The sequence below is a fragment of the Talpa europaea genome (assembly GCF_964194135.1).
Source record: "Talpa europaea genome assembly, chromosome: 5".
Taxonomy (NCBI): domain Eukaryota; kingdom Metazoa; phylum Chordata; class Mammalia; order Eulipotyphla; family Talpidae; genus Talpa; species Talpa europaea.
In genome coordinates this window covers 140862560-140887870 of record NC_140071.1, presented here as the reverse complement: position 1 = coordinate 140887870, position 25311 = coordinate 140862560, and the positions used below count along the sequence as shown (strand labels likewise).

The following is a 25311-nucleotide window of genomic DNA, read 5'->3' as shown; positions in this document are numbered from 1 at the left end:
CAGTTGCGCTCCTGCGCCGGCAGGCAGGTGGGCCGTGGGCCGGTCACCTCGCTGTTCCTGCAGCTCCCGTTGCGGGCGAGGCCCTGCGGCCGGCATGTGTGGGACAGGGAGCCCAGCCAGCAGTGCAGGTGGGAATCACGGCCTCGTAACAGTGAGGGGCTGGCCGGCGTGCTGCCCGCTGGAAGGAGAGGAGTTGGAAGGGCAGCCCTGCTGTGGGAACAGCATGTATGGATGTGCACAGGCTTGTGGGGAGAACCTTGTGGTGGGATTGTGGGCCGGGAATTCTGGAGACAGGAGCACAGAAGCAGGAGCCTTGGGTGGGACTGAGTTGTGGGTCTTTGCTGCCCTTGGCACTTGGTCCCGGCTCTGAGGACTCCAGGAGGCTTTGGGGGAGCTACATACTAACTGAGGTGGACGCCTCCATCGCCTTGAACCTGCAGCTCAGCACCTCTGGAATCAGAGTCAGTGAGCCTGTTGAATGGATTCCCGGCATTACGGAGAAGCCACGTCTGTGAAGAGCCTCCCCGGTGTCTTAAATACAGGGACATGTGGAATCTTCCTAACGATGAGCACTTTGGGGGCCATGGCCTGGTCCCCAACTCCGGGCCAAAGTGGATGCTACTGACCCCAGGGTGACGAGGCCCAGCTTGGGCGCTGCCTGCATCTGGACCGGGAGGGAGCATGGCAGGAACGCCAGGCACTCAGGAGACAGCTCAGCCGACGGCGGCTCCCGAACTTGGTTTTCCAGCCAGTGTTCGGAGATTTCCTGGAAACATTAGCGGCCACAGGGAGAGCTGATGATTTCCCTCCTCTTCCAAGAAAAGCGATTGGCGATGCGGGTAGGAGAGAGTTTAAAGTGGACTGTTCCAGCTTCTATCACACCAAGTGACTCACCCAAGTAACAAAAATAGCCACGAGGCCCTGCGCCCGTGTGTGGGGGGGCACCCGTCTGTCACAGGTGCTGCGGCCCCCACAGCGGCCTTGGCTGCGGACCACTACCCACGCCGCAGAGCGGCGGCTTTCCCTGGGCCAGGCCTGGGGGTGAAGGGCTCAGCCCCCAGCAGGTGTCTGGACGCGACTGTGCCTCTGTGACCGCCGGCCCCTGGCCTACTGCCCCGGCCCCCACGTCCTCCTCTGTAAGATGGGCCGGTGCTGACAGAATCCACAGCTTGCCGGGAGGGCCACACCGGGGGAGCTTCAAGGGCTCCGCTGGGGACCCCACGGGGAGGTTCAGCCAAGTGGGGGTGGTTCCGTGCTCCGTGGCTTCTCTCCTGGTCTCCTCGCCACGGTCGCTGAGTAGAGCCCAGAGGCCACCCTGGCTTTGCAGAAATGGTCATCGCGGCACAGAGAGGTCACGGCCCCTCAGGGTCACAGCTGGGTCACAGCAGCAACGCTCTTTCTCGGATCCCAGGCCCTGAGTCCTGACCCACGAAGTCTGACCACAGGTGCTCGGTGACCAGGGCGGAGCCACGAGGCCACGGGACCCAGAGGGTGTCCTTTCCCCCAGAAAGGTCAAATGGACTCGTTCAAGGCCATGTGAGAATTGAGGGGTACAGCCGAACAAAAACCTGTTCTTGTTCCTGAAAGGTGTTTGTGGGAGCAAAGCAAAGCAAATCACCTTCCTGCAGCAGCTGCCAGCTGAATTGAGCATTTGCATGCAGATTTCAGGAAGAGGACTCACCGCAGGCCTGCTCTGCTATGGAGAGCTCTGCGCAGACCTGATCAACGACGGCTCCAGGTCTGCACCAACGGTTCATCTCTTACCAGACCCGAGGACTCCCTGCGGCGAGGTACAGGCGCTGCACCAGCCAGGAGAATCCTGTGCCCGCCTTCAGGGGGTGCTCTGTGCTGTCTAGAATTCTTGTTCCCTGGCTGGGACTCAGGAGGGACACAGCACCAGCAACAAGTGTCCACGGGACCTTTAGCCCTGGCCATCCTCCCAGCTGCCCCCTGGGGCTGGACCTGCAGCCACAGCACCACAGAGCCCAGGGTCACCTCCCTGGGGGCCAATCTGTCACCATCTCCGCCTGAGATTCTGCAGGAATCACACCACCTGACCCTACAGAGTTCACTCCAGCTACTCATACAGCTTGATGTATTGCAGCAAAAGTGCTCTAGAATAGCTCTATTCCGTAGGTATTTAGAGTCTGGTTCTGTTTCAACAACAGGCATCACAGGAATGTGGTTGCTTTATGACGATCCCCCATCCTGATAACGAACACTGACATTCCCTTCAAGGCAAAGCCCTCACCTCGCAGAAAGCTGCAATGGCCCCTTGGTGGGAATGAGGCCAGCTCTGACCCCTCCTGCACTATCTTTCTGCTTTTCAAGGATCTTGGATGCTCTTTACCTCTCTTGGAACGCAAGCAATATTATGGAAAAGTAAAGTCAGAGGCTGTTCTCCTGTTTTACAGATAAAGAACCAGAGGCCACAGAGGTAGAGAGATGGGTTGAAAGTCTAGCAGCAAAATTATCTCTGAAATCAGGGATTTTAGAGAGAAATCCAGGCACTTTTAAGCTGTTGGCTTAAACGTGTCCCGGGCCCACCTACAGTAACAGACAGGTGCCTGGCACGTGCAGACTTCCAAGTGCTTCCTACACAGGGACTCCACCTCATCCCACAACCCCTGCCTTCACCCCACTTCACAGCTGAGGAAACTGAGGGACAGAGACATTATGTAATGCATTCCTAGTGGTATGTCTGGTAAGCAGCAGAGCTGGAGCTCAGCTCTGTGCTCGGCCCCTATACTCTCCTTGGGGCCAGACTGGCCGCTCGTGGCTGCCCCTTGCTGGGCAGACCCAATTTCCCTGATGAGACATTTATAGAGGTCACCCCTCTCTTCCCTGGGAAATTAGAGGGTTGCTGTTCTACTCTAAATAACTCTTTCTGGACTTGAAGCCCATTACAATCCCTTTGTCAGCCTCTGTGTTCTCGCTGAATCATGCCAGCCTCTGGGGCTCATTGTTCAGACCTATTCACACCAGGACTTTGTCTGCTCCCCCTGCTGCACCCCTCCTTGTGCATCACCTGTGATCAGATCAGCATCCTACAAAAGGAATTCACAAAAGGAAAACAAGGAAATGTGGCTTGTTCAAAGCCTTGCAAAAGCTCAAGGACATCCCATCTAGACGACTTGGCAGAGGATGACCTCCGTCTGGGGACACCTATAGTGTAGGACTTGATTTCAAATGACCAGACACCAGCCCTGGTGACCCATGAACCCTGTGACCTTTGATGTCAGCCACACTTTTCCTGGACCCCTCAGCTTTGGAGTTTGACCCAAGCTCCGGTTCTGGTCCTTCAACGTACTAGCTATGGCGTTATTCTCTGTCACACTGCAGTTGTCTCGTCTAGGGAATGAGAACAGTGATCACCACTTTGCAGGGTGGCTCTGAGGCTGACAGAGGTGATGGGCTAGTGTGGGCTGGTATCTGTCTGGGCACCAACAGACCACCACGCATTTTCCTCTGGGCTGTGGCCTGGCCAATGTAAGTGACCATCCTAATCAGGACCCGCAGCTCCTGAGCTGTGACGTGGTGTCTGGGTGGGCGCCTGTGTGAGCGAGGCTCAAGGGTTAAATTGCTCTCAAACACTAGAGCATAACAGAAAAAAAACCTTATCTAACTTTCTCTTCAAGGTTTGCTTTCACAGACAGAACAGCCTGCGCCTTATCAGGAAATGACTCAGCCTGAACGAGTAAAACTGACGAAACTTAAGCTGAGTCCAGGGTCCACTGGAGCAGAGGACAGAGGCGACGCAGAGGCAAGAGACCCTCATGGAAAGACAAAAGTCGGTGATCTGAAGAAAAGCCTCTTCGTGCTTCTCCACGTGTGCACTGCCCCGTAACCAGCCACCGGGCCTTGGCCCGGTCCGCGAATCTTTGCCCGGACCTATTTTCAGCCAATCAAATTAAACTCCTTTGCCCCTAATCCTAGTTCCCCAAACTTACACAACCTCACTCCCTGTCTTGATTAGGGAGCTAACTGTGAGTGTACTTCTCACCTCCTTGCCAATGACTTGCAATAAAGCTGCTTTCTTCTCCCTAAACCTCACAACCTAGAAATTGGCGTCTAAGCACATCAGGCAGCGAGCCCATCGCGGGGCAGCAAGCTATGGACACCAGATCTCAGACCCCGTGGGGGTCTGTCACAGAGAATAGCCCCACCCGCTGCCCGGGGACCCCTCTAATCTCAGCACAGGCCCTTCCTCCTGGCCTTGTCCTCCTCCTTGGGGTCTCTGTCCGGCCAGCAGGAGTCACTGCCCTGGACAGCCAGCCCTGGTGTTCTTTCTGAGTCCGCTGATGAGTGAGTGTGGAGCTCAGCTCTCTTGGGGTGCTGCCTCCTTACCTGTGAGAGGCTGGGGTGCTCCACCCTGAGTGACCCTCAGCTCTGGGCAGTCACAGAGGGTATGGGTCTAGAATTTGAGGGAGGCAAAAAGGAACTAACAGAAAGATAAAAAAAAAAAATCCGGAGAAAGACAGAAAATGTAGTAGCTGAACAAAATGTAAGCATCAAAGACCTATCACTGATACCTTCCGAGATGCAGGTGTAGACACTGCTTCTAGAAAACAGTAACAAGATGCCATTCAAAAGCGATGGAGACCAAAAAAATCAGTCCTTAAAATTAAACTATAATAGATAATAGATAAATTTGAGGGGAAAGAAGCTCCCATAAAGTAGAACATAACAGAGAGAGACGGAGAAAAGATTGAAAAGAGAATTAGAATCTCAGTCTGTTATCTGCCTGCAGGGGTTTTCAGGGTCATAGAAATACCAGAGGGAGAAAACCATAAAAGGAGTCACATCAGAGAATTTCCCAGAATGAGAAATGAGTCTGAGGTTCCAGAGAATACTGAGAACTCTGCACAGTGACAGCAAACGCCTATCACAGGATGTAGTTGTAAAGTCTAAAACAAGATGCAAAGAAGATACTAGCAACTCCCAGAGGTAAACAGCACTTTCCTTACAACGGAGCAGAAATAAGAAGGGATCAGCTCTCTTGTCAGCACGGCCGGACTCTCGAGGATCGTGGTGAGAGTGACGTCCTCTGAACCCTCCGACCTCCTCGACCTCTCCCAGGGCTCTGCCAGTCCTCTCAGGGGGGTGAGCCCACATCTGGGTGCCCAACTCGGCAGCTGGGGAGCAGCAGGGCTCAGGGCCCGGCCCTGGTGGCCCAGGGCTACTATTTGGTCTTGTGCCGCTGGGTCAGGCACCCCGTGTCTCTGAAACTCGCCCCTCTCATCTGAGCAACGGGCCCCTGCCGTCACCGCCCTGGGGACAGTGGTGGCCCCAGGAGAACCCGGGGCTGTGGGTGCCGTGAGCCCTGGGTGTCGATGCAGCAGTGTGCGGGGCGCCAGGGCCTCGGGCCTGCCTGCTCTTTGCCTTGCCCGCTGCCCCAGGAGGCGGGGATGAGATGGCGGGGCCGAAGGCCCGGAGGGGACAGGTGCACCTCTGGCTTGGCCTGCAGCCCCCTCCAGGGCTGTTCAGAAGACCTTTTTTTGGAGGGATGACTTTTTTTGGAGAATGACTCAAGCCAGGGGGACAGTCAGAGCAGGAGGAGGAGGGCGCACTTGGCCGTAAGCATGACTGTCGCTGCATTCTGTCCCCAAAAGGCAGAGGTCAAATGGCAACATCTGAGACTCTGACTCCTGCCTTCAACCCCGGCTCTGCAGCTGGCTTGCTGCGTGACCTGAGTGACCTTGAGCGCACCGTTGATCTCTCTCGGCCTTGTGACGTGTCATTGGCCTGTCTTCTGTGTGTGTGTGTGGGGGGGGTGACACCCCTGGCACCCACTTTGTAGGGCCGCCGCACGGATCCCTAGAGTTGGCCTGGGCGTGGAGCCTGAGCTGCCGGGGCGTGAGCGCGGTGCGGCGGTTTCCGGGCCCTGGGCCCCGGTGCACGGCCCGCCTTGCCCCAGCTCAGAGGCGCGTCCTGCCCCCCAGACCTCTGTCCTGGCCAAGACCAGCCTGACGGCTGGGGCCACAGAGTCAGGGCAGGGGGTCTCATGACGGAGCCACCCAGTCTTCCTCTGGGGGCTCAGGAAATTCTTCCTCCTGCTACCACCCCCCCTGCGAGGTCACCCGGCGGGATTAATTGCTTTCCCCAGAGGCTGTCGGAAGCCAGGATGGCAAAGCTCAGGTGCCCTTCAAAGACTTTCTTCAAGATTCCGGATGACATGTCTTCAGGGCGATGGTCTCGGCAGCTCTCCAATTTGCAGATGGAGACACCGGCTGAGCCGACCCAGTGGCAAAGGAGCCCTCGCCCGGGCACACGCGCCGCCGCCCTGCACCGCAGCAGCCTCCCAGCCTGGAGCCCAAGCACAAAGAGCCCGGGGGGTGACTCAAATGCAGCCCCCCTGCTCAGTGACAAGGAGCGAGTTGGGGTCACGCTCTGAGCACTGGGAGCCGGGACTGGCCGTGTTCCGGAGGCGAAGACGCCCCAGGAAGCGCATGAAGGCACCTCCACCACCACCGTTGCCCCGGGTGGAGGAAGCTGGTGCGTTTCCCCCAACCCAGGAGTGTGTCTACACCGCAGACCCCGCGGTCGCGTCTGCTGACGCCAAGACCAGGCCTCGGACCTCAGTTCCGGGAGAGGACAGCTGGCGCGTGGCCACTGCACTCCGAGACGGAAGGCGAGCACCACGGGGAGCGGCGGCCCCAGTGGCCGGGGGCAGCTGAGAGGGGCCTGGACTGGGACTGGGCAGCCAGGCCGAGCTGACCGTCGGGCGGCTCCTGCGAGCTGGCAGCGTCCAGGCACGCGGTGTCACTGCCCCTGAGGCTCACGAGCCCCGTGACGTGCACAGTCGCCCTCCCTTCCCGACGGCGGGCCGAGGCGCTGACAGAACAGCGGGCCCCGGTCACAGTGGAAGTAGAGAGGGTTGGGGACCCAGCATCTGGCCTGGCGGCAGCCCCCCACCAGAGCTCAAGCGCCAGCAGGGTCACCGGGGGCTGGGGGGCTCAGCAGGAACTGGTCAGGCGGCGGTCACTGGAGAGGACGCCCCGTCACGGCTGGCGGACACTTGCTCCGGCGCCCAGCAGACGCGGCGCCTCCTGGACGGGACACGGTTCTCTGTCCCGCTGCTCGCGTGGACGACAGTGAGTGAAAGCAGAGAAAGTGGAAGAACAGGAACCCCCCAGGGAGAAGACTGGGTCTGGGGCGTCACTGACGGAGCTTGGGCCTGCGGAGGCGAGGCGAGAGGTGGCCAGAGGGCGCGGACCACACCCTGTGTCCCTCCCACTTGTCTCCCAGGGGAGTTCTCCAGCGCGCTCACTCTGGCTTCAGACAACGTCTGGGGCAGCTCCCCGAGATTCTCCATCTCGAAGAGGAAAAGTGTGTTTCTAAGTCCTTGAAGAACAAAGACGATTCTTCCAGGTGAGAACGTATTTGGGACTTGAAGTCACTTGAACAGCAACGAAGGCCTCTGTCTCGTGTTCTTATAAAAATCAAATGTTCTTTTCTTCCGGGGCTTGAAAGAAGTCCAGAGAGTTCTAGATGAAAAGCTCACGGAAAATAAGTGCTTCCCCCTCACGACTGTGTCCACGTGAGGAAAAGAATAGACTGAAAGAGCTCCCTGCCTGGCTTTCTGCGGCAGGACTTTGGGGCGCCCCGGTCCCCATCCCCCATCAACACAGAGGACTTTGGTCCTACTGCGAAGACGCCACAGACTTCAAAGCCAGAAGGTCCAGACTCCACAGGCTTCTTGCTGGGGTCACTGGGGTGATTATTAAACTGCTCTGAGGCTGGGCTTTTAATCTGTGACGTAGAAAATAGAGATATTTCCGGCTCTGAACTGAATGAGAAAGGGCCTGGCATCAATGTGGAGCAGCTCCAGGCTGTGCTCCAGCTGCTCCATGCTCTCCCTTCTCCCAGCCTCGCAAAAGCACCACAAAGTAAGTGTCATTTGGGCTGCACAGAAGAGGAGAGAGCACAGGCTCAGAGAGATCCAGCGACTCCCTCCAAGTGGCACAGCGGCAACTGCAGCTGTGGGATGCGGACCTGGGGGGCCGGCAGTCACACGCTCTCCGCATACCTGCAGCCCTGGGGGCCGCTGCGTCCTTCCCTCCCGGGGCCTCTCGCCATCACAGAATCACATTTTCTCATCCCTTTCAACCTCACGCAGGACTTTTCACGTAGGAGACCCTATGCGTCTTGCGGATGCACAATGGTGGTTGTGACAAAACAACAGTCATTTTGTGATGTTTCGTCTGTATGTGATGAACTAGGAAAGAGCTGCCTTCCTTAAGCAGCGTGGAATAGTTATAAAAGTTGATCGCGCATTGGCCATAGAGTAATCTTAATGTAGACCCCCCAAGAGAGAAATGCACGGATTCCTTGCTTTTTATACAATAAAAGGAAACTGTCAATCAGTGACAATTACAAAGTCATATCTACTTGGGAATTAGAAACATTGTTCTAAATAATTAATTGTTCTGAATATGGAATTCAAACAGCAAATTATTTAGAAAACAAAAACATTGAGAAAGTGGCACACTAAACACTTCAGGGATGTTGCCTATGAAATCTATGTTCAAAGAAAGAACGACAAAGCAGAAATTAAGAAAAGTAGAAAGCAATGAAAAGGATAAATCACAGAGGATGCCTTTTATAACAAAATTAGAGACAACCATTTGGAAATATTATTTCAAAGAGAGAAATCAAATAAAATTACATCAAGAGAGATGATCTAAAGAATCAACACCAGGGCATTATAGTGATTTAGTATGCTAACGTATTTGACATTTTCAATGAAATAAGTGACTTTCTTGAAAAGATAGACATTAACAAAATTGAATCAAAAGGAAACAGGTTAGATTGTTAATCATGGAAGAAACTGATAAAGGATCCTGAAAGAATTTCTTCCCCAAAAGACTAAATGTGTTTTATTAATGGGATCTTTTGACATTTTAATTATCAACCAATGGCATATAATCTGTTCCAAAGTGAGAGAAAGATAAAAGGGGACAGAATATGGGCTAAAAATTAAAAACCCTGGACAAAGTCATCTATACATTTAAATATATAAATTCTAAACAAGAAACTAGTAACTCAACTAGAATATTCTATTTGATGACCAAGGAAGATATATCCCAGGAATGTAACGATGGTTTAATCTGTTGGATAACATAGCGTATCTAATAATTAATTGTCATTGATCATTTAATAAGTGTCAGAAGATATTTTACATATTGCTGATAATAAAAACAAGATGGCAAATTATTCCTTCCAAGACAAATAATATCCATTTCAAATTAATAAAAAGTAACCTACTTAACAGTGCATAATAGATAGATGTTTCAATAAATCATGAATAAAGATTCCAACAAATCAGGAATGAACAAAGTATTGTTACCATGTCCTGACCAATGCCATAAGACATGAATGTCAGTAAAAAGAAAGGAAGGCTATTGCTGTTAGAAAGGAGGGGGCAAAATTTCACTCTGTGTTGGTGTTACCAAAATCACTGATTGGTTCTCTCACCCTCCCGCGCTTCTGACTGTACCCAGTGCATGTATAAACAAACAAACAAACAAACAAATAAATAAACAAAACATGGCTCTTAAAAAAAAAATCACTGATTGGAATTTCCTGGTCAAGCAAACAATAACAAAAACTACTAGAAAACAAAGACAATTCCAGATTAACATATATCAGCAGTCGCTTTCCTATATTTTGCTAACAACCTGTAAAAAAATGCAATGGGAAAAACCAAAATAGCAATAACAAAACTTACATAAGTAAGCAGTTAATCAGAAAATTACAGTTTCTAATTGTTAGAAATGCAAGAGCAATAAAAAAAAGTGAGTGATAGACAAGGCAATCTAAATGAAGAGACACGATAGTTTTTCAGCAGAAATAATGGATTATGAGAATCTCAACTGGGCTCAAATTCAAGATTCAGGTGAACACAATTCCAGTCAAAATTCCAGTGACATTTTTTGTGTTGAAGAATAGGAAACAGTTGTTAAGTTCCCGCAGGAGCATAAATAAGTGAATGTGTCCAACACAGTTTGAGGATGGGGGCCAGAGAGGACAGGGTTAAACTTATAATAAGGTGAAACCCTGTCACCGATGCGGGGCTCACTAGGTCAGAAATGCACAGGCCAGAGTGGAGGTCCCTGAAGCAGCCACGTGCATGATGGCTTCAGGGGTGGTGAGGAAACCTCAAAAGTCTATACGGGAAAGGTTGCTGGATGGGTGGACAATTCAGGGAAAAGAAGTAAGAGAGGTGGGAAAAAGATAAATTGAAGCGGCTCTCATTCCTTTTGAAAAATATTTTCCAAATGTTCTAGGCTGAGCACAAAATATTGTTGTCGCATGAAAATTGTGGCCGGCTGGGACACCGATGAGCTCTGAGCCTCCTCTTCCTCCCCTGGCCGGACCCCGCATCCAGCATGTTCTCCCAGGCATGTGACTGACTCATATATGGCCCCACGGGGTGTCACACCTTCTCATACAGGTTTCTTAAATGTTCCTTTCTTATTCATTTTAGGAGAAATAGCTAATTCATATGTTTTTTATAAATATCCTTTGGAAGCATAAAATGTCACATAAATGCTCAACCCCCACGATGTTTTACGATGCATCTCTCAGTAAATTCACGGCACTGACGTTAACTCCTGCACCCCCCTCCCTGCATTCTGGCAAGAGACAGGTCACCTACTTCCTCCAGCCTCAGCATTTCAATGTATTTCTTATATTAAAGCTCCACTTTTCTCTTTAATTTTTAAAAGAAACTCAGGATGTGTGTGAAGCCAGGTGGTGAGAAATATGATTAAAGAGAGAAAATAAAATGCTGGCAGTGAAATGATTGGAGCTCTCCTCTCGGGAACATCACAGCCCCCCACAGCCCTGAGTGAGAATTTCCCACTTGATGTTCTCTTCTGGAGCAGACCCCGTGCCCACCCTCCCAGGGCATGGATTTGAAAATACACTTATTGAGTCACACACCCTTCTGGTTACATCCAGGACTATCTGGAAAAATCCAATCTGATGGGACAGGCAGACCAGAGGGACACAGCCTCTTCAAGCTGTTGCCCAAGACTCTTAAAATCGCATCTCTCGTTCTCTTATTGTCTTCTTCAACCCACCAATGAAGGCTCATTGCTCTTGGGCACAGATGAACCCTCAAAAGCACATACACCCCATCCAGGTGGCGAGAAGTGGATCACAGGCTGCACCCAGCCAACGGATGGGGTTTTTTTTTTGTTTGATTTTTAAAAAGTTGAATGTTTTCAATAAATATCAATCAAGAAACAAGACATAAAAATCCAGATTTCTAACTTCTCTTAAAAATTAGAAAATTTGGGGCCTCCCCGGTGGCGCAGCAGTTGAGCGCTGGGTTGCAAAGCTGCCCGAAGCCTCCGCGGCGCTGGTTTGATCCCCGGCTGCTCCCCGGCCACCGGAGGAGGGTCCCACATGGCGCGCAGACCTCTCCTGCCGCCCGCTGCTCCCCTCAGCAGTGTCCTTCGGTCCTTCTGCCTGCTCTGCTCCCTGCTCTGGCTCTGGTGAATTCTCTCACCCTCCCGCGCTTCTGACTGTACCCAGTGCTTGTATAAATAAATAAATAAATAAATAAATAAATCTTTAAAAAAAAAATACATTTCAAAAAAAAAAATCAGAAAATTTGTCCAATGTCTGGCACTTTCTGTTTTGCTGGGCGAGTGAATAAACTTGAACGCTACGGGTCTAGTGTTCATGTCTATCAGCAACACAATCTGCTGGAGGGCCAGGATGCAGAGGAAAATAGGAATAAGAGCAGGGGGCGGCGTGTTCTAAGTGTCTGGGATGAATTGAGTCGCCGTTTGCCAGAGATCCCTGGGAGTCGTGCTGGGGTGGGCTTGGGAACGTGGCATTTCTTACCGTGCCGGCTGCCGAGGAGGTGCGGCCACCTCAGCAAACAGGTACCTCTCAAGCTCCCCTACAGCTTCCAAGTCCCCCCGACATCTCAGGGCCTTTTCTTGAGATAGTCTCATTCTCTGCATCTTCTCTCCAAATGTCACACCCACCTGCCTAAATCCTGCCCATCCTGCGGACTCGGTCTAGAGGCCAGCCCTGCCGAAAAGTCTGGACTCCACCCACCCCACCCCAGTCTGGGCGTGGCGTTCTTTCTCAGAAGGTTGCACAACAGCCGAGTTGTTAGACTGGGATTTAAATGACGTCTTCCTGCCTCCAAAACGGAAGGCGCAAAGCAGAACACTGTAATTACATGTTTTGTAGGCGAGGGACACGCAGTGAGGCGGGGCTGAGCAAAACAGCTCGGAAAGACGCCCGAAATACATTAAACAAGGACAGCAAGTTGCAGAACAATGAGTATGGCATGATTCTGTTAAAAAAAAAAAAAGAGAGAGAACCCGTAACGTCTGTACAGGTTTGTGCACGCCAAGGGAAAGCCTCAAAGGATGCAAATTGAGCTGTTAACACTAACTACTGGGCGGTGGATTTGAACATTCTGTAAAGTTTGCATTTGCTGTGTATGCCCTAAAAAGAGAGAATCAAACCCAATCAGAGGCACTCAACAGTGATTTTTCTATCAGCACACGCAAAAAGATTCGACTGTTCGTGAATTCCAGACACAGGGGTACAGTTTGGGAGGCGGGGCTCACCCCCAGCCACACTTGGTCCCACAAGGGGCGCAGCAATGAGATGGCAACAGGATGGGGGGGAACGCGGTCGGCCAGGGGGCCACACTGACCTTTCCCAGCAGCTCAGGCAGGCCCAGCAGCTGCCCGGCGAACACGCCAATGCAGATGAAGATGGCGGTGACCTGTCCCAGGGAGCCCCGGATTTCCTTGGGTGAGATCTCGCTCAGGTACATGGGGAGCGCGCTGAGGGAGATGCCTGTGGGGAAGCACAGCAGCAGTGAGGGGGCGGCCTTCCCTGGGGAGACCAGGCCCAGCACCGCCACCCCTTGGCCCTGAGGAACTAGCACCGTAGCCACAGCTACAGCCCAGCACTCTGCACAGTGGCCAACCGTGGCCCCAGAGGAGTGACTGGGAAGCAGATTTCATAGAAGAAGAAATAGCTGATGTTGGTGGAGGTGGTGGTGACGAGGCTGGTGCTGGTGCTGGTGCTGGGGGTGGAGGTGAGCACAGTGGTCATGGCGACGATGAAAACAATAACCAACATGCCAGAAGCAGGATCCTTCCATGACTTGATATGTATGATCTTATTTACATTTCATCATAACCCTTTAAGTGGAAGCATCGTCATCATGCCAAATGAGGACACTGAGGCACAGAGAGCTTGAGTAACTCTCCCAAGTCACCAAGCGACGGCCAGAGATGCCCAGAGACACTACCCAGTAGATCAGGCCTCTGGCTCTGGAAACTGATTCTTAAGTAGGTGCCAGAACATCGCGCGTGGCCCAACGCAGGACACCACCCAGGATGGCCTGGACACCCCCTGCAGCCGAGCCTCACCTCCATCCACGCCCATGATGAAGCGGCCCAGGATGAGCATCTCAAAGGCACCAGCCTGGAGGGCAAAGGCCATGAGCAAGGCAGCCGCCACTGCAAACCCGTTGTTGACCAGTAGAGTGTGCTTCCTGGAAGAAAAGGGGGGGGTTCAGGAGGAGGCCCCGCTGTCACTGGCCCATCTGCCTGAGAAGGCGCTGCGAGCTTTGTGGGTGCAAGAAGCCACCGCGAGAAGGGAACCGAAGGGGCTTTATGCCACTTTCCGGAGTCACCCCCTATCTTCCAGATCAGAGCTCTCTGCACTGCTTCTGCCAACCTGCACCCCCGGGGAGTCTCCCCCTTGCTCCTTCGTCTTGGAGACCCCAAGGGAAGCGACTTGCAGCCCAGAGACTTGGTCCCGAGGCACCACGCAGCATCTTCTGGAATAGCCCAGCTCTTCCCGCCCCGAGTCTCGTTTTAGCTCTGGCTTGTGGCTCACAGATGCTGTTCTCCCGACTCCCCCGCCATGTCCCGGTCCGGACTGCCCAGCCTCATGCTAACTGTGCGGCCTTGAGCAGGCCCTACACTCCCTGGGCCTTGGCTTTGCCACCTGCAAAATGGAGATGCTAATGTCCGTCTCGTAAGGCTGCTGGAGCCCCCGAGTGTTTCCGTGAAATTCAGAGGGACCCTGAGTGAGACACTCGCTGCATCCTTGCCATATGCCAGGCGCTGTGCTAAGTGCTCACTGCTCACTGGGTGCGCTGGGAGTCGGGTTGTCTTGCGCCTCCTTTTGTTCTGCTTGTTGCAGATGTTGAGTGCTTGGTTAACACGGGACTCGGGAGAATCAGTCTAGCGAGCACAGTCCTAGGTGCCGGCGGCCCTGGCTGCCGTGCTTACTCAGAGCCATCCTCTCAACATTCATTCATTCAACCAGCATCTGCTCACCCGTGGCGTGCCTGAGAGTGGGCTGGGGACTGAACACCATGCTAGGTTCTGACTTAGTGTCATGGACTTGACAAAATGCTACTCTTAACCTCTCAATAAACAACTAATATAAAACATCTGTAGCATGTTGAATGGTGGTGAGCAATGCTGTCGGGGAAACTAACGCAGGGAGGGCCTCCGTGAAGAGGTGACATCTGAGCACAGACTTGGAGGAGAGTAGACCAGCCAAATGGATACTGGGGAGCAGCAATCCTGGCAGAGGTACCAAGACCAGATGCGGGCTAATTCAGGAATGCCAGGGTGGCCAGCATGGCAGGAGGCTGTGGAGGGCCAGAGAGTAAATTGTAGACAGCTGTGGAGGGAGTGGGGGCAGCAGGGTTGCTCATAAAGGGTCTTCATGTTACCATGACAACTTGGGACTCTACCCTGAGCGAGATAGGCAAGCACTGGAAGATTCTAGGGGAGGATGGTCAGGCCTAACATACTGCAAGAAAACCACTCACTCAGCACGGGCTGTGAGGTTAAGTGTGCAAACAGGAAGACCAAGTGGGAGGCTGCTGGAACAGACAGGCCAGTGTGCACAGTGATCTGGACCCGATGGGTGCAGTGGGGGTGGTGGGAGCAGTCAGTCCTGGTGTGATCTGAAGACAGAGTGGACAGACTTGCTGATGGGCTGGACAGAGGCGGGGAGAAAGAGGAGCCAGGAAGCCAGAGTTCTCGCCACGGCTGGTGGTATAGTTTGTGTTCTGCAGGGGATGTTCTAATCACATTCAAGTCAGACTTGAGACATTTGCCAACAGGGCTGCACACCCTCTAAGCAAGTTCAGCATATTAACACAGTCCTTCCCAAAATAACCCCCAGCCACAGTGGCCCTCTGAGGGTGGAAACCTTGTTTGCAAATAATTCACAAAGCTGACTCACTGGCTCGAGAGAGTGACTGGGAAGTGATGGGGATTTTAAATCATTGTTTCCATTTTTTTTCCAGGAGATGAACTGGGCACCAAAAATAAGGGGGTGCCATGTTGCTTCTGAGAGCAGGACTCATCACCCCCTATGGGCCCTACCAGGGGACCAGATTCATTATTTGAGCTTGTCCAGCAATGTAGGCTCTTGCCTGCGCAACCCAGGTCATCAGCTCTTGGAGAAGGGACAGGATACAAGGAGAGTAGAAGGGTAAGGAGGAAATTGGGGACCGGGTCCCTTAAGAAATAGTCAGAGGGACAGGGGACAGTTAGCTGGGACAAGAGGAGACAGGGAGAGCATGAGAGCTGCGTTCCTGTTAACTTGATTGACGGGACCCAGATCCGCTGGGGGACACGCAGGGAACATTACGTCAGGGTAGATTCACGACACGCTTTCGCTAAGACAGTGAACTGGGAACCTCTGGAGACACACTCACTCCCCATTCTTGCAACAATTCCTTCGCCGGACCCAGCTCAGGGGGCAAGATCTCACCCTGGTGCGTCCGCCTCACCCCACCCATTCCAGCTCACCCAGCTTGGGTTCCACGGTCATCATTTTAAACACGCACCCTCAACTCCTTCACCCACTAACAACACCCCCTCCAGGACATGGGCCCAGCAAAGCCCCAGCTGGGTAGGTCTTTACGCCCTTGCACATGCGCTGGATCTGACAAGGGACCTCTTTTGGAAACTTCCACCATGGCTCTGGGGATGGGCATGTGATGCGGTCATTTTAAAGTGTGTTAGGATGATATTTGACAAGGTTTTTCCATCTTGGCACTAATACCATTTGGGTTCAAGAAATTCTGCAGGGTCCGGCCTGCGCACATTCAGCTGCATCCCTGGCTCCACAAGAAGCCAATAGCACCCCCTAGCGGTGACCAGCGGGAACATCCCCAGACACTGGGAGATGCCCAACGTTCTTGGCTTTGCTTCTCCCTGGTCTCTGAGGCACCATTACTTCCCCTTGCCTTTTTGGCATTAAACTCTCTCTCTTCAAATTGGAAATGAACTACTTCGGAGGGATACACACTCCTGTGTTCATTGCAGCACTGTTTACACTAGCTAAGTTATGGAAACCACCTAAGTGCCCAAGGACAGATGAGTGAAGATGTAGTCTAGATACACGATGGAATACTACTCAGCACTGAAAAATGAAATCTTGCCATTCATGATGACATGGCTAGAACTGGAGGAGGTTATGCCACATGACATAAGTCAGAAGGAGAAAGACAAATGCAGTATTATTCCACTCATTTGTGGAATATAAAGAAACAAAGCAAAGTAGAGATAAAATGAAACCAAAACAAATCCTAGAATATGATTACAGAAGGGAGGCCACCAGAGGGCTGTGGGGGCATGGAGAGGAAAGCGGGGGCCATGGTGAAGGATTCTGGGAGCCTTGGTGGTGGATGTGGCAATATCTGAGTGGCTGTGAACCCATACCCTTAAATCATATGTAGGATTGTAAATCAATGTTACCTCAATTTAAAAAATTAAAAAAATTTCAGATGAACTGAAGTAGCGTTTTACTCTACCTGCCGGGATCTGATTATGATACAAATATACAGTGAACATGTTAAAGGGGATCCCCAAACAGAAGTGACCCCCACTGACCTCCCAAGAACTTTTCCGATCAGCTTCATCATCAACGTGCCCACGAGTCCACCAATGGCGAAGATGGACACTGTCACGGACCAGAGCAGGGTCAGCGTGTCCGCATCTATGGGATGTCCATGCCTTTGTGCCCACGATTCATTGTAAAAGGCCTTGATGTACTGTGAACAGACAACAGACGTGTCAGCCCCGCGCCTCCTGCCCGGGGAGTCGGCCCCTGCGTGACCAAGACCGCTCTGGGGCACCTCACTGCTCATTCTAACAAATTTTGCAGACAGGGAAGCTGAGGCTCAGAAACACACGCACCTCGCTCAGTAAGTAGCAAACGTGGGAGTCCAACTTAGACCTGCCCCGAGCCTAGGAGAACCAGAGAGATTTCATCCGAATAATTGCCACTGCCAGCTGCTTCTGGACCGACGAGGCGCTCTGGTCCCTCCCGGGCCCTCGGCCTGTCCTGCAGGACGTGGACTCCTGCGGCGGCTGATGTCTTCGGCACAAGCTGTGTTCGGCACCCGCATGCCCCGTTTTCCTGGGAAGGCCCGGGCCGCACGGAGGCGCCCAGAGCAGTTGCCAACACGGGTCGGTGGCTGCGTTGAGAGGCGCAGCCTCCTGTCCGCTGGGCTCCCTGCCTCTGGCTCGGGGATTCTCTCCTTTGAGGAGCTGTGACACCCGAGGCTCTTGCTGCAGTAGAGATGGACTGTGTCTTGCTCTTTCTCCCGCTGCTTGGCTGCCTCGGGAGGGTCCAGGGAGAGAAAATGGCGCCTCCCCCCATTCAGCCGGGAAAGGGCTGGGGAACCAAACGAATTCTCTGCTGCAGCCCCGGGCTTAGACCTGCCTCCCCTCGGGACAGAAGGCAGAAATGCCCCCAACTCAGGCATCACCAAAAAGTGAGTCACCAAACCAGTCACTGGTATTTTTGTGGGTGCTGGTTTTGTTTCAAGTAAGCCCTAATTCATGTGGCCTGGAGGGGGGCGACACCTCAGATCTCCAGAGCAGTTTCAAGCTCATTCTTTCCTTTGCTCATCCACTAGCTCACCGACAACGCTGCCCGGGACTCTGCCCTGAGGCTGCGCACTGCACACTGCACACTGCATGCTGCACGCTGCATGCTGCACGCTGCATGCACACTGCATGCACACCGCACACTGCAAGCACACTGCACACTGCACGCACACTGCACACTGCACTCACACTACACACTGCACGCACACTGCACGCTGCACGCTGCACGCACACTGCACCCGTGACCCAGAGGCAGCCGCCTTCCTCCCGGGTCCCCAGAAGCAGCCCCTGGACCTTGGCATTTCCTGTGCGATAGGAAGGTCTTTGCTATTCGTGGCGGGTCCCCTGGACCCCATCTGATAACTTAGGTGTGGGGGCCAGGACCAAAGCTGCAGCACACCCTGCAGGCGACCGTCAAGGCAGCAGGGGAGTGTGGCCCCAGGCGCCTCAGAACTCCCATCCCCGCATGGCCACCGGCTTTTGCTCGGCCTCCTATTTTGCTCCACCTCACTCCGGTTGGGGTTTTGCATATCTCTTGCCCCACAGGCCTGAGGACAAAGGTCCTCCCCACACTTGCTGCTGGACTTCCTGCTGAACCTGCAGGATGAAGCAAGCGTGCAAACTTCCAGCCCTCGTTTAAAGACGGGGTGGACTAATCAGCCTGTCTGATGGAGGCACTGCGACCCAACCAAGGCCCTGGCAGGGCAGGATCCCCCAGAATGAACACCTCAAACTGACACAGACCCTCAAAATGTAAAAGCATGAACAGTCAGCGGCAGTGACAAGTCACAGCCAGGGTGTCTGCACGGGTGTTTCTCTGCACGAGGCCGCTCTGCGCCCCCGGGCTCCAGCTCCTTCCTGAAGAGTGACTGGGGACAGCACAGCCCCGGGAGCCCTGACGCCCTCCTTGTAGTCTCCCAGGACGCTGCACTGCAGCAACCAGCAACCCACACCCCCGCCTTGTCACCACGGTGCTGCTGTCCCTCCCCTTGCCCGCAGTGTCTGGCCAGGGTCAGGCACAGGGCCCGCCGGCAAGGCAAGGGTTTGCTGGATCTCGGACCAGCCAGGGCCGCATGCCAACACCCCGTTTTCTACGGCGCTGCAGCGCCCCCTGCCGGGCGCCTCACACAGCGCAGACACTCACCTGTGCAGGTGCGTTCACCACCGAGAGGTTGTAGCCATAGAGGAAGGAGGAGCCGAAGGCCCCCACGAAAGCGGCCACGATGAGCGAGCAGGACCAGTCCTGGAAGGGGAGAGCAAAGCCCGTCAGATCTGGCACTGGGGAGCAGGGCCGGGCCCACTCGCACCCCTAGGCCTTCCATCCCCTGAGCTGGGGTGGGGAGGGTCCCAGAGAATCCCAGGACAGGGACACAAGCTCCTGCCCCGGGGGCCGCAGGATGCCTTTGCCTCTGCGGCTCAGTTTGCCTCTGTGGCAGCCACACCACTGCCCGCCCCTCCTGCTGGGTGAGGACGGTGGAACCCGGCCTACGGTCCTTAGCAGGTGTTCGGTGGGCAGCGACCAGTGTTAGCTGAATCTGGCTGGTGGCAGAGCCACAGGGGAGCCAGGGAAAAGCAGATTAAGTTGACAGACGTCCCTGGGCCTGTTTTGAGCACTTCCTGGCATTTCGCAACCCCTCACAGCCGCACTGTTTACCCTGACCTTACAGGCAAGCAGGCAGAGGCCAGAGCCCTCCCTGGTGCTCGCCAGGCGGGGCTGTGTGGGGAGGTCTGCTCTAGTGCCCGTGTGGTCACCTACAGCCCACAAGGCCCTGGCTCCTCTTCACCTGGAAGTGTTGTGAGCATTGGGGGGAGGGATGCTGAGCTGCCGACGGACACATACACCCACCCACCCACACACACACACACACACACACACACACACACACACACTGTTCCAGCTGAGACATCAACCTACTCGGGCAAGGCTGGGCCACAGAGGAATGAGGGGTTCAGCTGCTGCCAAGTCACCCTGCCCTGTGGCCCCATCTGAGGATGCCACAGCTGTGGCCGGACTAGGGCAGAAACCTCTGGACTGCTTAGCAGAGGCGGACCAGCTGCAGCTGGAGGGGCTGCATGGGAGGGTCCCGGGAGTGTGACCCCTCTCTAGATGGAGGGGACCCTGAGGCACTTCTGATGTCATTGGTGTGCGTGTGTGTGTGTGCATGTGTGTGTGTGCATTTTCTACGTGCCAGACCCTGACTTCTGCAGGGGCACATGGTCAATGAGACAGACCAGGCCTGCGGCACAGAGAACTGACCTGAATAAATACAAGGGGGAGCAGAACCCCAGTGGCCAATTTCCTGCTCCACCCACCCCACTGGCTGCCTCCAGCATGGACTCTAGGGCCTGACGGCATCCCCGCTGTGAGGTGAGAACCCCCCAGCCACATTCTTCATCTTTTGGGGTCTCAACTTGCCCAGCTGTAAGATGGGAACACGTGTCAGCACCACTGCGTGGGCTTGGAGGAGCCGAGGTGCTGCTGGGGGCTGACGTGTCCCCCACACGTGGCGGGGTGCCAGCAGACTCCTGCTCACGATGGCTTCCACCCACGCTGCCTCTGCCTGGCCATACAGAATGGCCACTTGCCAGGGCTTATGCAGCTCTGTCCCCCGAATCTTCCCTTTTAGAGAATTTGTGCCTGAGCCTCGTGGCCACTGTCTCCTCCGAAGCCTCCCAGAACCCCACCCCCACATGTGACTGTGGCCAGTGACCTGGCTGCTCCGAGACTTGGGGTCCTCATCTGTGAAGTGGGATGTGAATGCACCACCTCACAGGACTTCACGCAGAAGAGGGGCGCTGAAGCAGGCGAGGGCCTCTGCCATGCCCTCCGCAGGGGTGGGCTGGAATATTCTGTAGCAAGAGGAGCTTGAACTGAATGGGATTCATGAGCAGAACACCGCAGGCCCCTCTCCATCATGCTTTGCCTTGGAACTGCTCCTATGGGCCTCAGCTGGGATGTCACCCCCCAAAGCCCCCTCTTCCCTGGCTGTGCCTGGCACACTCTCTGGGCCTCTGGGCCACCCTCACTCCCAGGTCAGACCCTTCTCCCAGTTTGTGCCTGTCAGAGGGTGGAGAAGAGCGGGTGGCGCCCTCTCCTGGGGACTCCCCTACCGTGCATGGCCGCCCGCAGAGGGGCTGGCAGGGGTGGGGAGCCGAGGGAGGCACCCCGCCCTGCTAGGAGCACGCACGCTGAGCCACCGGGCACAGACACCCCAGGGCCCAGGAAACACTGACTCAGAGTCAGCACCACAGCCAAGGCAAGAACGCCAGCCCGCCAGGACGCCAGGCTCGGGGCAGCTGCCCTGATCAGGGCCTCTGGCTAGGTGAGGCTGGGGTGCCTCTTCCCACCTGGACGGGAGCCCTTCGGGGTCCAGAGACCGGTTTACCTTCCTCCTGCTCCGGGGGGCCGGCCCGCTCCTGGGCGGGGAGCTCTCCGGAGGCCCCGGGCAGCGCGGGCCTGGTGTGAGGGGAGCCAAGCTCAGCTCTGGGGAGCTCATGTCGCGTGCCGGCTGCGGGCGCTGGGCCGCGGCAACCCTGGACCCAGGCTCTGCCAGGGCATGGCTCTGAGGAGGAGGCAGAGTCCATGCGGGAGGGCGGGGGCGCCCAGCAGGAAATGTGGCAATTTCGGCCTGTCTGAACAGGAAACGGGAACGGTTTTTTTCCCCTCGTTTTCAAGTCAGAACAGCAGCTGCTAAGTCCTGAGAAGAAACCACCAGCAGAGTGTGGAGTGTTCCTTTGCACCTTCTTCCTTTCCCTCCTAACCGGGCCAGCCCCTGGGGGAGGGGCGTGATGTCCATCAGACCCCAGGGCAAGTCTCCCCAGCACTAGGACAGAGGGCAGAGGTCAGTGCCCAGGCCCCACTGTGTTTTCACTGCGTGCCCCGAGGCAAGTAGCCTGATCTCTCAGAGCTAACCCTTTACAAGTGCAACTTGCTGGCTGGGTGGGGGGCCTTAAGGAGGCCCGGCGCCTTGAGTACATCAGCTTGTCATCAGAGTTATTCACCACGTGGCCTCGGCCACCTTCCTCCTTTGCCTCCAGAGACAGAGAGGGGCTCAGAGACCAGGCTGGGCAGAGGAGCGTTTGCATAAGGCCAGACCCCTAGAAGAGCTGGAATAAAAGACATGGAGCCCCGCAGGGTTGCTGGGCGGGAAGTGTCAAGCGCACGTGGAAATGTCGGCCCTGCGATGGCTGTTCTGGAGATGCAGCTCCCGGGAGAAGCCGCCCTGGTGAGGAGGCTGTTGGCTGGGCCCAGGACCCACCCCCCGATGGTCATTCTGCACGTCAGTCCTTCAGGGGTGGCTCTCTGAGGACTGGCTATTTCTGGAATTGGTTCTCAGCCTGCTGGCCGGCTCCCCCTTACTGAGCTGTGATCCAGGGCAGGACTGGAAAGTGGAAGCTCTGGTTATTTTGCAAAGGCTGGGGATTCCCCGGAAAGAGCAGAAAGAGGGGAGGAGGCCACCTAACTGGGCTGGATCCTGGAAGGCTTCCTGCAGGAGGTGATTCTGACTGTGGAGGAGGGGTGTGCCCTGGGGCAGACTGGCATGGGGGTGGGGAGGTGGCCCTGAGCCAGGGCCTGCACCCTGGACACCCTGTAGGTGTGGGGAGGCAAAATAGTCCAGCCTGGGTGGGGTGTAAATGTGGGAGCGGCAAGGGGCCCCCAGCTGTGTCCCTGCACTAAGGCTCCTAAGTCAGAAAGCATGCGCGGCCCTGCCGGCCAAGCCCTGCTCCTCTGCGTGCGCCTGAGCTGCGGGAAGCCCAAGAGCTGTGCAAAGGTCGGGCACTGAGCGGGCGGGCGCTGGCGGGTCATTGGCTTTGCAATCTGATGTGAAGGTACAGAGATGTATCTTTATCCAGAGTCCAGTGGAGACACAGTCCAGATACAGAGACAGAAAGCAGAGGAAACACAGCGGGAAACCAAGCACACCCTGGGAATCTCATGCAGGGCTGAGGCTGCGTGTGTGGGGGGGTGTGTGCCGCGGAAAGAGCACGAGGAGGTGGACGAGGAGGACGGGCAGGGCGGTGGGGGGTGGGTGTCCAGGACGCTGCCTGAAGGGGCCGGGACCTGCATTCCTGCATCATACCCAGCACTATAAATCCCTGTTACCACAATAAAAAATATATTAAAAAGGTCAGGAAATAATGTTGCCGATAGCAAAACACATCATCCAAAGGATATTTGAGCACTTTTTGTAGTTTTAGAAACTTGTTTCCACTTGTCAGACAATTTCTAAACATCAAGGTCGGGTTTTTAGCCCGAATTTCAGGAAGGTCGGTGCCGTGCAGGTGGAGGTGCGTGGCTGTGACCCCAGTGGAGGAGAAGGGCCGCGCTTATCTGGATCAAGCAGGATTATAAAATCTGCCCATGGCAGCCTCATCGGCTGTCCGACGCCTGGTTCTAGACTTGCTGTGGAATCTGCGTCCAGATTAGAATTTTCAGTGAGAGGTCATTGGCTCAGTTGTTTGTTGTCTGAAATCGACGGGAATATAGATTCAAAGCTAAATAAGTAAAATGGGGGCCTTCCTGGTGGCGCAAGGGGTCAAGCACAGCACTATGAGGCTGTCCGCAGCCGCTGCAGCACGAGTGCGATCCCTGGCCAGAGAGCTACCCACATGGCACTGCAGACCTCTCCTGTCTCCCCGCTGCTCCCCTCAGCAGTCTATTTCAGTGGATCTGCCTGTTCTGTTCCCCGCTCTGTCTCTGGTGAATCCTCTCACCCCCACACTGCACCTCTGGCCTGCATCCCAGCTCTTGTATGCATAAATAAATAAATCTTAAAAAAACTAAAATGAAGAGAGGGTCTGAGGATCCTGGGGAGGGAGACTTTCTAAGTGTCGAGGACTTCCTGGAGGAGGAGGCAAGTGGATGGGCCTGGGGGGTTGGTGTTACAGTGTCTCCTTAAGGACAATGACATCATCATCTTCGATATCAACATCTCCTCTTGAGAAATGACCTTTGGCATATAGGACTCTCCCCCTCCGGTCCAGAAGGTGAACCAGCACCTGCACCTCCTCACATTGCACAGATGGTTCCCAGGGCCCACCCGACCGCTTCCGCGTCTGCTCACTGCCCCTGCCTGACTGCCCCCAGCCCCACCCCGCTGGGAGGAGGGCGAGGAAGGGTTGGCCGCCCTGCGTGGCCAGCGCCATTAGGAAGCGGGACTGACCGGTCTCTTCCTGGCTGCATCGTTTTCCTTCTGACCTGCTGGGTCCTTTTCGCTGAGCTTCATGGTTGGGTCGTCAGGATTGGGGCTGGGTACGTCTGCTCCTGAGAAAGAGGGAACAGGAAGAAGCCATTACACACCTGCTGCACCGCCTGGGAACCCGGGAATGGGGGCCCCAAATGGGCTCGGAAAGTCGCTGTGAGGGACGATGAGTCAAAAAAATTTTTTTGACGATGAAGCCCTTAAAATATCAAGTAATCAAGTCAACTTAAACCATGGAATTCTGGAAGGATACACAGATCCCGCAGAAGGACAGGCTTTGGAGTCCGGTGGGGGAGCTGGGGTAGCAATGCTTCAGTGGGACGTGGGCTCCTTCCTGGGCGACCCCCACACCAGTGCACGCCCATGGCATCCCAGCCCACTGCCTCTCTCCAGTGTCTGCGGCTGCCCCCTGGCCTACGATGCCCGCCCCCCTTTCTGTGTCGCACCTTCACCTTCTCTGTTCCTTCTGGAAAATTCTGAGTGATGGCCCCTAGTGGGTCCAGTCAGCCTAGCAGCAGCCAGGATCTGTGTCTCCCCCGTGACCGTGACCTCCACGGACAGTGTGTGTGGTGCATCCACTCGGCGGGGCCACGGCGCCCAGCGGCTTGGCTGAGCATCTGGAGAGCAGGCTAGATGCCGTTGGCCTTTTCCCATGCGCTGGACATTTCCAATCAGCCCGGCCAGCCTTCGTAGTCTAGGTGGGTCTCAGCCCATCTGTGGAGGCTAAAGAGCAACGGGCCACCACCGCCGCCCCCCACACTGGCAGAGGAAGAAATGCAGCCTCAAAGGACAACGTTGACATTCCAGACTCAGGCCAAGATGCAGCCCAGGGAGGGCAATGCCATCTGTGCTGGCAGGACGCCTGCCCATGGCTGCCCCTACCCCGCTGGCACCAGCCAGTTCTAGATCTGCACAGCCACATCCAGACAAATCCATGATCATATTTGTTTACGGACAGTCACGCCTCCAGGCACATATTTCTATCCATCCAGCTGTGGTCTGCTAGCCGTACCCACATCACAGTAATGCCCCTGCGTCCAGACCCAACTTGCGTGTCTATGTCATGTCCACACATACACATCTATGTGTCTGCACCCATGTCCCCCTGGGTCTGCACACATGCAGTGTGCACACAGGCATCCTGTCCTCGCGCTGGGGACACAGCCGACCCCACAGAGTCTGACCCGAGG

General features: G+C 54.9%; 1 protein-coding gene across 2 annotated transcripts in view; it reads right to left on the bottom strand.

Annotated features, from left to right (window-relative positions):
* Positions 1-24145, bottom strand: part of SLC2A9 (solute carrier family 2 member 9) — a gene marked incomplete at both ends in the record, with an annotated part of 42095 nt that extends 17950 nt beyond the window's left edge. Inside the window, 5 exons of one of the 2 annotated variants that reach the window (XM_084234052.1) lie at positions 12692-12837; positions 13419-13543; positions 16917-17077; positions 19063-19161; positions 24083-24145. In XM_084234052.1, coding sequence (XP_084090178.1) covers positions 12692-12837; positions 13419-13543; positions 16917-17077; positions 19063-19161; positions 24083-24145 — 594 coding nt within the window. Of the gene's footprint in view, positions 1-12691; positions 12838-13418; positions 13544-16916; positions 17078-19062; positions 19162-21304; positions 21599-24082 lie in introns of those variants that run through there. The other variant, XM_084234051.1, reaches the window with a different exon arrangement.
* Positions 24146-25311: the final 1166 nt, after the last annotated feature.